This window comes from Indicator indicator, chromosome 16, assembly GCF_027791375.1.
Source record: "Indicator indicator isolate 239-I01 chromosome 16, UM_Iind_1.1, whole genome shotgun sequence".
In the NCBI taxonomy this organism is placed as follows: domain Eukaryota; kingdom Metazoa; phylum Chordata; class Aves; order Piciformes; family Indicatoridae; genus Indicator; species Indicator indicator.
Genome location: NC_072025.1, coordinates 16,769,743 through 16,784,240, shown reverse-complemented (window position 1 = coordinate 16,784,240; position 14,498 = coordinate 16,769,743). Strand labels below are relative to the sequence as shown.

General features: G+C 47.8%; 1 protein-coding gene across 1 annotated transcript in view; it reads right to left on the bottom strand.

The window, feature by feature from the left end:
- The window catches only part of IGDCC3 (immunoglobulin superfamily DCC subclass member 3), a 95,228-nt gene that overhangs the window by 34,053 nt on the left and 46,677 nt on the right, over positions 1-14,498 (bottom strand). Inside the window, exons 3-4 of the mRNA XM_054387740.1 lie at positions 8,729-8,873; positions 4,771-4,901 (exon numbers count right to left, since the gene is read on the bottom strand). Coding sequence (XP_054243715.1) covers positions 4,771-4,901; positions 8,729-8,873 — 276 coding nt within the window. The remainder of the gene's footprint in view (positions 1-4,770; positions 4,902-8,728; positions 8,874-14,498) is intronic.

Genomic DNA, 14,498 nt, shown 5'->3' with positions numbered 1-14,498 from the left:
ATTACGATCATTGCTCACGACGCAACCACTGATCATTTATTTGCACTACAGTAGCACCAAGTGGCAGCAACCATGAATGAAACCCACCATAGAGGATGATGGACAGACCCATAATAACATAAAGCCCTGGCACAAGGACTCTGGACACCAGACAGGCACAGGACAAGCAAAAGAAACCACATTTCAGCAGACAGAAGGAGAGTGTGGGACAAAACCATCATGCTGTGTCAGGTACACCACAGCTGAACCTGCATCTCCTGAGTCTCTCAAAAGCGCCTTATCCCTGGGCCAAAGGTCCCTTCGGCCTTCACTCCCATTTGTTGGGAGCAGGAGAGGAGGAAAAGGAGATATTCTCAGTTGCCCATCAGCAAACAGGAGCACTGATAATGTCTGCATTTGTCTTCTCCCCATTTTGGATGAGAGCTGGGTTACGTGCCAGAAATGCCAGGGTCAAGCAGTGTTTAAGGAATTTCAACAATCTGACAACTGCTGCTGGCAAAAATGCTCTGTACACCTGTGGAGAGAAATACTTGGGCTGGTCATCTGCCCCCAGGCAGGAGAGGGGCAGAGGGAGGGCTGGAGATCTGAGCTCTGTCATGGGCTGGGCCTTTGCTGTAGGGACCATCCCACACTGACTCCTGTACATGCGCTTTCTGATGTCCAAAAAGCTTTGTTAAAGAGAAGTGATCCACCAAAAAACCCCAAACATCTGCAAAGGCTTTGCTCCAAGAAACAAATGTCTTTTCTTCCTGCATTTTCTAGCGTTACCCTTTCACAGCAGCTCAGGGGCTGAAGTCAGGGTGTTAGCAGAGGGATTTCCCAGCGGTGCAAGGGCAAGCACAGATCAGAGCAGCTCATTTGGTAATCACTCCTACAGGGGCTAAACAGGGAGTGATAAAGCGACTGCGAGGTTGTGTCTAAATGGCCAAAATCCAAGAAAAATCACCATGTCAGTGTGACTTAAGAGCTGACTTTCTCACTAAATGCATTTCACTGCAAGCCATAAAATGCAGATTTTTTTTTTTTTATGAGAACCAGAATGCACAATAAATTCATATGACCGGCTGGTTAACCCCAAGAGATCTGAAAAACAATCCCTTCCCCCTCAGTACCTCCAAGTGCCTTTAAAACCTGTGTGGATTTATTGTTCTAAGTCACAATACTAAATGTTCACGCTTAGAATAATACCACATTATCATCGTATTATATAGTGGTTTCAATATTTCAAAACACAGGGAAATGAAATGACTTACCCAAGGTCACCCAAGACTATCCACAAATGGGAGCTGAGACCAAAGTAGAATTTATAATACACTCTGCTTTGACCAAAAAAACATTCACAGCATCACACTCTTTTGATTTAAACTCCATGTCCTAAATAGGCACTCAGGTTTCTGAGTTGGGCTTAGCAATCTGAGTTTGGCCAATACCTGCCCAGCTCTGGAATTGGCATTTCCACCATGGCTCACCTTCTCCAAAGGCCACATAATGGTCCCATAGTTTTCCTGCTGAGCCCAGTGCCCATTGCAGTGCCAGCTCCAGAGCCAGAAAGGATGCTGACCCAGCATGGACACGGTGGTTGGACTCCAGCACCATGCAAAGAGGTTGGTTGTGCCTGACCATCAAGGAGGAGGTTTCCTCCTCCAACCAGAAAAGCTCTTTGATGCAGAATCAGGAAGGAAGGAGTGACAAAAAAAGGGCCAAGCAGCAGGCAAATGCTGCTGGAGCACAACAGGGTTCAGGGCAATGCAGGGGGAATTTGTTTTGGAAGGGAAAAAGACTCTAATGACGCACATAGTCCCCAGAGACTCTGCCAGCAGCAGTCATGATGAGGACAGGGAGGTCCCAGGCACCACCAGCAGTGACAAGCACTCTAGCAGAGACAGAAGTGTGGCTGGCCCAGGCTGTTAGATCTTGATCAAAAGGACAGCAGCAGAGAGAGCCGCAGCTCACGCTGGAAAGGTGTCAGTGCAGAGAGGAAGGCAGCCCCCTGGGAGCATCTCCGCTAAGCAGGCACTTGAAAATAATCAATCAGGAGGGCTGGAAGACATATCCCTGCCACTTGCTGCCAGCAGCCCTACCATCGCTGCCAGAGACAGGAAGGCAAGTGCTGTGAGCAGGCTTCTTCATCTGCACAAGCAGCCACCCTCCTCTTCCTCTCCAGCCAGGCTATGGCAGTGTCCTGCAGGACAGGGGCTCCCAGAGTTCCTCTGCATCTTCTCCCTCCCCAGCTAGGGCTCACTTTGGAAATCCCGGTCCCAGTGCTTCTCTGTGGGCGATGCAATGGTTGAAGCTGCTGTCCTGCTAAGAGGGAGCTCTCCTGCCACCATGAAGGGCAGTGAGCACCACTCCCTTTACATAAGAGGGAGACAGTGAAAAGATTTGCAAGAACACTGCTTTGTGCTTGTTGACATCAGCACAGCTCACTCAGGCTACTTCAGTATTGACTGACAACACCCACGCCAGTGAAGGAACGTTCCAGTGCTACCTCTGTGGCATACCACAGCCTCTGCTGGGTTACCATGGTGGCACATACCCACTGTCCTGATCCAACAGGTATTTCTGTGCTCTTGGTAAGTATCAGAGAGAACAAACCTTCTGCCCTGAGGTTTTGCCCAGTGCAATGGGTTTTCCATGGGCTAAGAGCATGGAAACATCCCATCACAGCAGCTCTGCTGACACGTAGTCACTGAAGCACAGTCCAAGCCCTTCAACAGACACTCACACACAGTGCCTGTGTTCATCATCCAACTGCTTTAAGGAAGAGAAAAACCACAAACCTTTCACAGACAGGAAGCCTGGAAAATATCCATCTGAAATGAGCGATGGGTAGATGAGAACAGCTAGCACTTTCTGCCCTGAGAGAAATAGTAACTCAGACGGATAAATTGACACAAAGAACTTCACCACGTTGACAATTTACTTTTCTTTTTCCCCTCCATGTGGCTACTGTTCACACAGATCAGGAAAACAGAAGTGTGACATCAAAAGCTCCCAGGTCTCTCAGAACCAGTTAGCCTGCTTGCTTTCCCTATCAGAGTTGATAAACACAGCATTACTCTTCCCTCAGCTTCATCCCATTTCAGATGTGATGCTTTGTTGAGAGTCAGCAGAGGCTAATCTGACACTTGGTACAGGTGTGGAGTCTTCTACTCCAGAAGCACTGGCCTGGCAGCCATCTCAGGGGGGTGAAGGCAGGCCGTGGATACCAGTGAACGCTGGCAAGCCTCCAGTCACCAGGTACCAGCAATTACATGATGGACAGGAGGATCACAGCTCACAGGGTAAAGGATTTTTTGCTGCATACAAAAAAACTCGGAGAAACACGTCCAAGTAGCCCTGTGCAGACATCACTTGCCTCTTATCTCCAAAGCTGTAATCTCCATTTCCACAGGCAATTTGGAGCCACAGATACATCACCACCTCTATGACAGAGTACCACAGTGGCTATCCACCATCTCAGAGGGGTTCTGTCCTGCGCAGAGTCCCACATCTCAGAGGCCCTCCTTCCAGCTGGATGTATTCACAGTTTGCAGGTGAGCACCTCTTTAGCACTTTTATGTTCTCTGAAGGTAACCCACAAATGCTCTGAACTTCAGGAGAAACATGCTGTCCTGTTTCCATACATGGAGTTGAGCGTATCAAAGGCTTTTCTAAAGAGAAGGCACCAAAGCGTTATTCACTCCTGGCTGCTTGATCAGGCTGGGTTGTATGATTTCACTTAACACTTCCCACTTCCTTCATACTAGGAACAGCTACTGACCCAGCAGGGGAGACTTCTGAAGCTAAATGTGTTCTAAATTAAAAAGACTGACAATGAAAGCCTATTGAGAAGATGACAATCTACCATCATGTTTAGAAATTGATGAGTTACTGCTCTAAGGGGCTCCAAGAGACCAGCTTGGGTCCCACAGAGACAGCAAACAGAGGATGGGCAGTGGGCAGGTCAGTGGAGGGCAGCATGGCTATGGACATGTGGTAGCATATTTGCACCCTAAGGAAGCTTCACACTGCCCAAGGTCATCACTACCACATGCCACTTTGTGTGCTTTCACAAAGAGGCCAAACACATGCACATGCAAAGCATGGATGTGGCTTGCTTTGGTTTGCCTTTAAAGCTTCACCACATCCTACCTCTGGGAGCAAGAAGTCAAACAGCATGAAACCAGATTTGGGCCTTTTTTTTTTTTGAGGATACAATAAGACACCATCATTTCTTCAAAGGAAGCTCTCAGAGGTAAAAACCTATTTCAGCTACTGACTTCAAATGTGGATGGACAACCAAGTCAAAATTCAGCCTGGGGTGCTGAGGGCTTCTCCTTGTTGTCTTCCAAAGAAAGGTTAGTCTGCTTCAGTCTCAATTCAATACTAACAGCCTACAGAACATAATCCCCCCCGTTAGATAAATAATTGATCACCCTGTGTGCTGCAATTACTTCCAGAGTGGGCAGGTCTCGTAAGGAAATGATGAATCTTCCACATTTCCAAAAGAATTTATTTAATATAAAGCTGCTATAACTCATTTTCTCACTGTCCTCCCTCTACCCAGAAAGGGGTGTTAATTTACAGGCAAAGAGACAGATTTATCTGCTATCAAATGGCCTGATCTGGCAGGAACTAATAACAATCCAGAAGGAAGGTGTGATGGCCAGACAGAGGAACACTTCCCAGCGCAGTTAGCCTGAAGCTCTCCTCAATTGTCCCAGTCCAGATCAGCAGTAGAAAGAAGGAGACAGAAGGACAGTCAGGACAGAGTTTACTGGCACTAACCTGACACGGTGAGTCTGGCCTCCCGGCTGAACTTCACGTTAGCAATATTGGTGGCAACGCAGTGAAAAATCCCGCTGTCCTCTGCCCTCAGCCCCGTAATCTGCAGCACCCCCTTTGGAAGCAGCGTGTACCTGTGGGAGGAGAAAGGCAGAAACAAGAACTCGCAAAGCAGGACATGATGTGAAAGGAGATGGGGCAGGCTGGCTCCTCATACCTCACTGCAGAGGCACCAATGCCACCCAAAAGATTTAGACCCTGGAGCACTGAGCCTGTGCTTATCACTGCAACAGTTCTTTTTTCTTTTTATTTGGATAATTGATCCTCTGGTCGTCTTTTATAAGGGCTCATGTTCCCTTTCCTTGTCTTCTGATGCATCCTTGAGAAAGGATGACTTTTGCCAGAAGGCTAAGAACTAGATACTTCATATTCAACCTGTGGAAAAGCTTTGGCAGTGCATTTGCATGTGAACACAGGAGATATGGGAATTACCACTCATCAGGTGAAGCACAGTGACCATGGACTAGCATCAGAAGAAGCTCCAGGAGGGAACATGTAGCTCACATGAGCTTAAAACTTTGAATGCGTGGAAGAGTGGGGCAGAGAGGCTGGGAAGTTGCCCAGTGGAAAAAGACCTAAAGGTGCTGGTCAGCAGCTGATGGATTATGAGCCCGTGTGTGTCCAAGTGACCAAGAAGACCAACAGCATCCTGGCCTGCATCAGCAGTAGCATAGCCAGCAGGACTAAGGCAGTGACTGTCCCCCTTTACTTGGCACTGGTGGGACAGCATCTTGAATACTGTGTTGCTTTGGGCCCCTCACTACAAGAAGGACATTTGAGGTGCTGGATTGTGTCTAAAGAAGGAAGGTGAAGGGTCTAGAGTACAAGTCTTGTGAGGAGCAGCTGAGGGAACTGGAGTTGTTGAGCCTGAAGAAAAGGAGGCTGAGGGGAGATCTTGCTCTCTACAAATCCCTGAAAGGAGGCTGGAGCAGGGTGGGGGTCAGCCTCTTCTCCCAAGGAACAAGTGATCGGACAAGAGGAAGCGGCCTCAAGTTGTGTCAGGAGAGGTTTAGGTTGGATATTAACACAATTTTTTTTCCCAGGAAAGACTGTCAAGCCCTGGAACAGGCTGCCCAGGACAGAGGTGGAGTCCTTATCCCGGGGAGGTTTCAAAGCTGTGTAGATTGGTACTGAGGGCCACGGTTGAATGATGACCTGGCAGTGCTGGGTTAATGGTTTTACTCTATCGTAAAGGTCTTTTCCAACTCAAACAGTTGTATGATTCTATGAAAGGCATGTTTAAAACAGACACCAAGTGGGCCTACATAAATACCAATAAACACTTCCTATGTTTAAGACACAGGTACATTTAAATCATGCCTGCAGACACACATATTTGTATACATACATTAGGGGTTGCTCAGCAACCCTGCATTTAAGTTGGCTGGTTGTAAGTCATTACTCTGTGATGAGTTAATAATCCATTTCCTTCTGGAAGATGAAGAATATCTCTTCCCCCTATCAGCATATGGTTAAGTGTCTATAACCTGCTCCCCGTGCTGGCTTCCAAGCGCGCGGCTCGGTGGCAGCGTGACAGCAATCAGTTTTTGCACGTCCTGAAGTTGATTGCAATCTCTCTGGGACTTTAAAATGCCCATTGTTTTGGATGAATTATACCAGTAGAAGCCTTCATTTTTGCTAACAATCTGCCCACAGCATTAGAAGATTCAATTCCAAAGCTATTATTCTGCCTTCAAAGGCTGCAAGCGCAAGGCTCAGCATACAAATTTATAGACACTTTATAGGCAGAAATGCACCCAGAGTGATTATGTAGAAATTCAATTCAGTTGGAGAAGCAACCTGCATCACCCAGGCCCTTTGGTGTCAGAGATTAAACCCACTGAGCTGACAACAAAAACCTGCCCTGCTAACTTTACTCCTACAAACAGCCAGATCTGTTCCAAATCAGGGCATTGGACACAGGGTAAACTGCTCCTTGACCATGTTCTTCAGCATCTTCCCCAAAAGGGTTGTCAAGGCCTGATATAGGCTGCACAGGGCAGTGGTGGAGTCAGTATCACTGCAGGGACTGAAACACCCTGTAGATGTGGTGGCTGAGGGATGTGGTTTAGTGGTGACCCGGCAGTGCTGGGTTAATGGTTGGACTTGATAATCGTAAACATCTTTTCCAACCAACCAATTCTGTGATTCTATGATTCTCCAGGACTTGGGCAAGCTCCCTGCACCAGTGGAGAAACAGGAGGGATGAGTGTGGCTTGAGGCGTTCAGTCTTGGAGCATCTCAGCCTTGAGGAGAAGTTCTGGTCACACTCAACCACATCTCTTACCATCTCCATGTGTGTGACCCAGAGTTCAATTGGAAGGGGGCAACAGTGCATGAGGGACTTCAAGAGAATTTCACCTGTCCTGCAAGATCTCATCAGGGTGCACCCAAGGCATCAGGCTCCGTTCTGCACCCCTTACTTTTGCTGATGGGGCCAGTCTTTTTTCAGTGGTGTTCAGTGACAGGACAAGAGGAAACTGGAACAAACTTGAACACTGGAAGTTCCATCTAAACATGAAGAGGAACTTCTTTATTTTGAGGGTCGTAGAGCACTGGAACAAGCTGCCCAGACAGGTGGTGGAGTCTCCATCTCTGGAGTAATTCAAAAGTTGCCTGGATGCCATCCTGTGCAACCTGCTCTAGGTGAAGTTCTGGCAGGGGAGTTGAACTAGATTGTCTCCAGTAGTGCTTTCCAACCCCTATCATTCTGTGATACCACCCTGGACCAGTTGCCCTGCTCTACCATGTCCCCAGTTTAGCACTTGTGAGAGTAAGGAGCCTTCAGCAGAGATCAAACTTAACAAATCAACCCTGTGCTGAGCTACAAAAAAGCTCAGATGAAAAAGGCAAGGGAAAACAAAACCTGACAGTTGCAGTTTTCCACAGCACAGTTGGGCCTCTTGGGTCCTTCCACTCTAAGTTCACCATAACGCTGAAAAGGTCAAGCATTGTTCCAGCCCTCATGTTTTCTCCTGCCTCCAAAGAGCCCAACCACGTTCTGCTGCTGAACTGACATTTTTAAGAATAGAGACTTTCAGGAAAGTATTTACAGCTTCCTGGTTTTGCCAGCTCCCAACACACAGACATCAATGTGCAAGCGAGGTGTGCTGTGACCAATTGTCTCCCACACCGGCCGTGTGGCTCCTGAGCCACAGCTGGGACTGCTGGAGGCTGCTGGCACAGAGCACATGTTTCCTGCCACCTGTCCTCTGCCAGGCCCCACTACTGCTTGGAGGATCAAACCGTGATGAAGGAGGTTTCCGACATGAAGGGAGCAGCCTGTCAAACAAAGGAAGCGAGGACGTGCCGGCCCAGGTCTAGGCTGGGGAAGGGAGGCAGCTGGAATTTCTCTTCAGGAGGATTGCAGGGGAAATGGCAGCTCTGTAGAGCTTCCCTGTCACCACATACAAGAGAGTCCACCTGGGAAGGAAAGTCTATTGGCCATAGTGTAATTCAGTGTTTGCAGGAGTTCAGGACTCACATGGAAGACCCTAAATCATGAAGCTGTCTTGGAAAGAGCTGCACAAAATGGGGCCATAGAGGGATGATGAATGCCAAAGATAGCTCAGCTCTGCCAGGATTGCTAGATGGGCTCTTTATGCTTGGAAGTCCACGTGGGGGAGGGCTGATCCTCACAGAGAAAGTTGCTCCCTCCAAAATCAGCCAGCAGGGTTTACCTAGCCCTCATGGGACATGCAGTATTTCCACAGTGTCTGACCAGCAGAAGCCCAGACAACTAACAACGTTAACTGAAAGAACCTTCCACGGCAGAAACGCTGGCCAAGGCCCTCAGCATAATTTAGTCACGTCCTAGCACAAGTGTGAAAGCAAAAGCAAGCCTGGCCAACTTTTTCCACTTGGAGAAATGACAGTAGTACATGGCTTGGACATGTCCTACCTTTCGTTGTCCGTGTTGACTGGCATGCGGTTCTTTTGCCAGAGGATTACTGGCTCGGGCAAGCCATGGATCTGGCACTGGAATCTTGCTACGCCACCTTCCTCTACCACTGCATTCTGAGGGTGGACATGGAAGTCAGACATTGCTGGAAGACAAAAAGAGAGACAAAAACGTCGATGTGTGAAGAGAAATCCATTGTCAACAACTTCACCTGACCTAGAAACACCTCAGCTGGCTGGGACTGTAATGCAAGAACAGGAGGCTGGTTTGCAGCCTACCTCCTGCACGGAGTAACGAGATAAGTGGCAAGGTCTTGCTGTATGTTTGCCTCTGCACATTGAACTGATGGAGTCAACCATGACAGGAGATGGTGCTCTATGACCCACATGCTCCATAGCAAGGTCTATGGAGGCACTGTGGCAAACACTGCACTCGCACTTATTGGAGGTCACTCTCAATTTCAACCAGCTTTGCATCCAAGCTCATATCAGAAAAGAGATGTCTGTCCTTTCTGTTGTTGTCAATTTCTTATCTGCTGTAAAGATCCCTTTGGTGTGCATAGCTTGACTCCAAAACTCATTTTGCTCACCTTGGCCAAAATAGCTCTCAGATAACGTGGTAAAACCTGCAACCTTTGACTTCCACCTCCATTTGGCAGGTGCTCCAGCCCATTGCATACTCTGCCTTCCAGCCCCATGGAAGGAGTGGTCACATCCACATGCTGTGGAGCAACAGGCTTCAGTGGACAGGAAGAGCAGCTGCCAAGAGCTCAGCAGCTCCACAAATGGAGGCTTTTGGGGTTAAGACCATCCGACAGCAAATGACAAAGCCCAGCGTGCCCACACAGGATGAGCACAGCCCAGCCCACTTCAGCACAGCCGCAGCTGTAACTGCTGCGCGGCAAGACTCTGGCGTGCTGTTAGAGCTACATAAATAATACAGTAATTATTACTATTAATTAATTGGAAGGTGCTGCCTGTTGACTCTGCAATAAACATATCTGAAGCTAATAAACATCCCAGTGGTTATTTAGCTCATGATTCATTTCTAGTGCTGCATCCGTGGGAAGATCACTCACATTATCATACCAAGATAAACTCCGAGAGCCCCCTGCTCTGCACCCCCAGCCCAATAATTCCCCTCTCCCCGGCAAGAAAGCCTCGGCTGCTCTCACGTGAGTCGAGTGTAATGAATGTTCCTCTGCTAAGGACCAGGCTGCATCTGTGTCAGGGCAGCTTAATCATTCATCTGCAAACTCCAGTTGGGCTCAGGCAGATGGGAGATGGCCATTAGCAATCATACATTAAATATGTGTTGCATTAACCCACGCTGCTCCCACAACCACCGCTCTCAACCCGCTGGCTGCAGATTTGTTAAGCTGATGGAGTAGCACAGAGCAAAGCACCAGCCCTACACGGCCACAGGGTTGGGAAGGTTTTGGAGCCCCGAAGGTGGGATGGGCAGCCAGCCTCACATTGGGATGCATCAATCAGAACAGGATTGGAAGGCGGCTGGGCAATGCTCCAGCCAGGTGGGAACAAACCAGCACTAGGCGAAGGATCTTGTAAAATTTTATTTTGGCCAGTAGGTTGAGAGAGGGGATTCTGCCCCTCTGCTCCACTTTGTTGAGACCCCACCTGCAGTGCTGGGTCCAGCTATAGAGTCCTTAGCACAGGAGAGACATGGACCTGTTAGAATGAGTCCCTAGGAGGCCACAGCAATGATGGGAGGGCTGGAAGCCCTCTGCTGTTAGGACAGGCTGAGAGAGTTGGGGTTGTTCAGCCTGGAGAAGAGCAGGCTCCAGGGAGACGTTCTGGTGGCCTTTCACTACTTGAAAGGGGTTGATAAGAAAGCTGGAGACAGACTTTTTAGCAGGGCCTGTTGTGACAGGACAAGGGGTGATGGTCTTAAAATAAACCAGAAAGTTTTAGACTGGAGATAAGGAAGAATTTTTTATGCTGAGGGTGCTGAGACACTAGCCCAGGTTGCCCAGAGAGATGGTAGATGTCCTATCCCTGGAACCATTCCAGGTCAGGTTGGATAAGGCTCCGGAGCAGCCTGCTCTAGTTGAAGATGTCCCTCCTCACCACAGGAGGGCTGGACTAGAGGATATTAAAAGGTCCCTTCCAATCCAAACCATTCTATGGTTCTATTTCCCTTTCCCAAGACGAAAGCTAATGCAAATATCCTCTCTGGTAAGGAATGAAGCCCAACAGTGGAATGGTAATTTACCTAACTCACACAGATTTAGCCTAGAAACGAGACTGCTCGTGGCCCAGAGCACTCAGCCGTATGGAAAGGCTGCTGGGGGGTCTCCTACACCAGGCAAATCTCCTTCAGAAGCAGCAAGGGATGCTGCAAAAATTAGGAGTTTGGAGGTGCCAGCAGGAGGTGAGCTCAAAGAAGAATATTTCAAGGCTGCAGTTTGGAGATCCAGACCAGGGCAAGTGTCTTGTAACCAAAGTTTATGAACTCTCCCCAGGAAAAAAAAAAAAAAAAAAATCAAGAATTAATGAGAATGACACAAAGAAAAGAGAGGGAAAAAAAAACCACTAGATTCAGATGCCTGCAGGAAAACTCCTTTCAAATGTACAGATGCTCAGTGCTGAGGTTTTCTGGTGGCTGACAAGGTTGATAAGGAGAGGGAGGTGTGAATGAGGACAGCCCCGGCACAGACTGGGCAGCTACAGTGCTGGCTACAGAACTCATCTCTGTTCCTTTATTTCAATAATATCACCTCTTACAGGTAAAACTGCAGCAATAACCTCTGCTCTTAAAGACACTAGTATTAATATTTATCATGAATAAAACATGGGGAGTTATAAATAATTCAGTTATGAGGATGTTAACTAAAACATTACTCTTCAATGACCCTATAATGTGGCTTTGAAGCACAGTTTTATGTTAAATGCCTAGGAAACACTGTGACCCTTGCCAAGACCAGCTGGCTTGCAGAAGATGCATTAAAAATTCATGTGCTGAGCTACAAAATGCTATTTTTAAAACAGGTTTACCAGTTTATTTACAGTTGTGGAGACGAAAGCTTTTGTAGCATCTCCTGGAAAGCAGCAACAAGACTTGAACATGAGTGCATACCTGGGATGCTGCTTTCAGCCTGGAATTAAATCACAGAAGAATCATAGAATGGTGTGGGTTGGAAAGGACCTTAAAGATCATCTAGTTTCAACCACCCTGCCATGGGCAGGGACAAGTTGCAGTAGACCAGGTTGCTCAAGGCCCCATCCAGCCTGGCCTTGAACACCTCCAGGGAAGACCTCCCTGGGCAATTTGTTCCAGTGTCTCACCACTCTCACTGTAAAGAATTTCTTCCTCATTTCCAGTCTAAATCTCCACTCTTCCAGCTCAAAGCCATTGCCCCTCATCCTATCATTACAAGCCCTTGTAAAAAGTCCCTCCTCAGCTTTCCTCTAGCCTCCTTCAGGTACCAGAAGGCTGCCATAAGCCCTCCCCACAGCTTTCTCTTCTCCAGGCTGGACAGCCCCAGCTCTCTCAGCCTGTCCCCACAGGGGAGGTTCTCCAGCCCTCTGACCATCTTCATGTCCTCCTCTGGACCTGCTCCAGCAGTTCAATGTCATTCTTCTGTTGAGTGCCCCAGAACTGGGCACCGTTGTTTCAGCTGCCGCAGGGAAGAGCTGCACACCAGACCGGGTGGGGTTGGCCAGCAGCCAGGGAGCTGCATCTCATTTCTATGCTAATGGCCATAATAATTTTAAAAATAAATAGATGCAATCACAATATTCACCCAGGAGCTCCTAAGAGAGGAGGCACCCTCTAATCCATCTGCCTGCAGGCACCATCATTCAGCACTGCAGCATCCGTGTGCCAGCGGAGGGACTGGTGCTGCCTCAGGCCCTTTTGCTGTCATAGATGAGGTAAGTGCCACCTTGTTCCCATTAAACTTCCCTCTGCCCTCTCCATGTGTAGCATGGCACCATCCACACACACAGTGAGCATGAAGTAGACATCAAGGTATAAAAATCAACCTAAATCATGCAAACAGTCACTGCTCCATATTGATGCTCCAAGGCATGGTGTCCCAGAGCTTCTGCCATCATCACACCTGGATTTTGGTTATAGCATGCAGAGATCAGCACAGGGCAGGGAAAGACAAAATCAAATGGGCTCACAGCAGATGGGGAATGGTCCTAGCAGCCCTCCCACATTGCAGGCATTGGTGAACCTTCTCCAAAAGACACTGGCTAAGGCTACATTCAAGCTGAGTTGTTTACAGCCACACTGACGCACAAGGGGGAATAAATACTCTTCATTCTTCTTCCTCCTTCTTGTGCCATGGAGAACCTCAACTAGGATAAGGTTGTATCACAAGTGCTGCTCTTCTCTAAAGAGAATCCCATGCTCAGGGTCTCCCATCACCTAGCCTTCATCAATATGCAGGCCCCAGAGGCACGTCCTACAGGACACAGCACAGGTGAGCAGCAGCTCTTATCCTCATCCATATTCACTGAGGATTTGTTCTGGTTAAATGAATTTGCTGGGTCTCCTCTAATCAAAGTGCAAACAAACTCCATCCTAACAGGCTCCATGGAAAGGCCAATGGAATAAAAATGAAAATAGCTATTGAGTGAAATTTTCTTTACTCCACGAAAAACTAAATTGAAACCATTAGTGGCCAATCCTTTTTTTCTCAGTACAGCATTAGTGCTAAGCCAGAGATTGACCTGATATAGAAAAAGAAAACATTAACTTGGTGTGTCAAAATAAATCCCAGGTCTGTCAGGATCATTAAAACTCAAACATTATTATCAACTGCAGGCACAAGGGGAGGAAGAAGACTGGAAAGGTTCAGTGCCAAGCCTGCTGTTAGCAGAGTATTAAGGAAGTCCAGCTAAGTTCTGCAGTCATTACAACTCTGGCACTACAACTCTGTCCCAAATGCTTTCCATGCCTCCAAGCAAGCAGAAGGATGACATCCTGATCTAGTTGGAGATGTTCCTGCTCATTGCAGGGGAGTTGGACAAGATGACTTTTGAGGGTCCCTTCCAATTTGATGCATTCAATGATTCTATGATCCTCTTCCGTTTGCTTCTAGCTCTAGGAGATCTTCACCATTAAGCTAGCAACTGCCAGGGAACATTTTCAAGGAAGACATCAGGTGAAGGCGTAGCAGGCATAGGTCTCATAGAGATAGGATGAGAGGGAATGGATTGAAGCTTAAGGAAAGTTGATTTAGACTGGCTCTTAGAAAGAAATTCTTTACACTAAGGGTGGTGAGACACTGGAACAGTTGCCCAAGAAGGTTGAGGATGCCCTCTCCCTGAAGGCGTTCAAGGATGAATTGGATAAGACCTTGAGCAATCTGGCCTAGTGTCCCTGCCCCCAGCAGGGGGTTGGAACTAGATGATCTTTAAGGTCCTTTCTGACATAAACCGTTCTGTGAATTTACCAATCTATGAATTTGGTCCCCTCTGTACTCTGGAAACAGAGGCTATCCCTGCACGAAGAGCCAGCACAGAAGATGGGGGGCGTATGGACACCACAAATCCCATCCTCTTCTCTCTTCCCCCTGCTTTCAAACAGTGAGGCTTCCCCGAGTCCCAGGGAAAAAAAAAAAAAAAAAAAAAAAAAAAAAAAAAAAGACACTGCCTCCTCTTTCTCTACATTGTTTTGGTTTTTTTAAGATGCAATTTTATCAAACTTCGAAAACAAACCAAACCAAGCCCCACATCACACCAGCCCGGTCGCTACTCCAGCTGCAGAGCAGCCTCTGCGCCTGCGAGCCGGCCCTGCG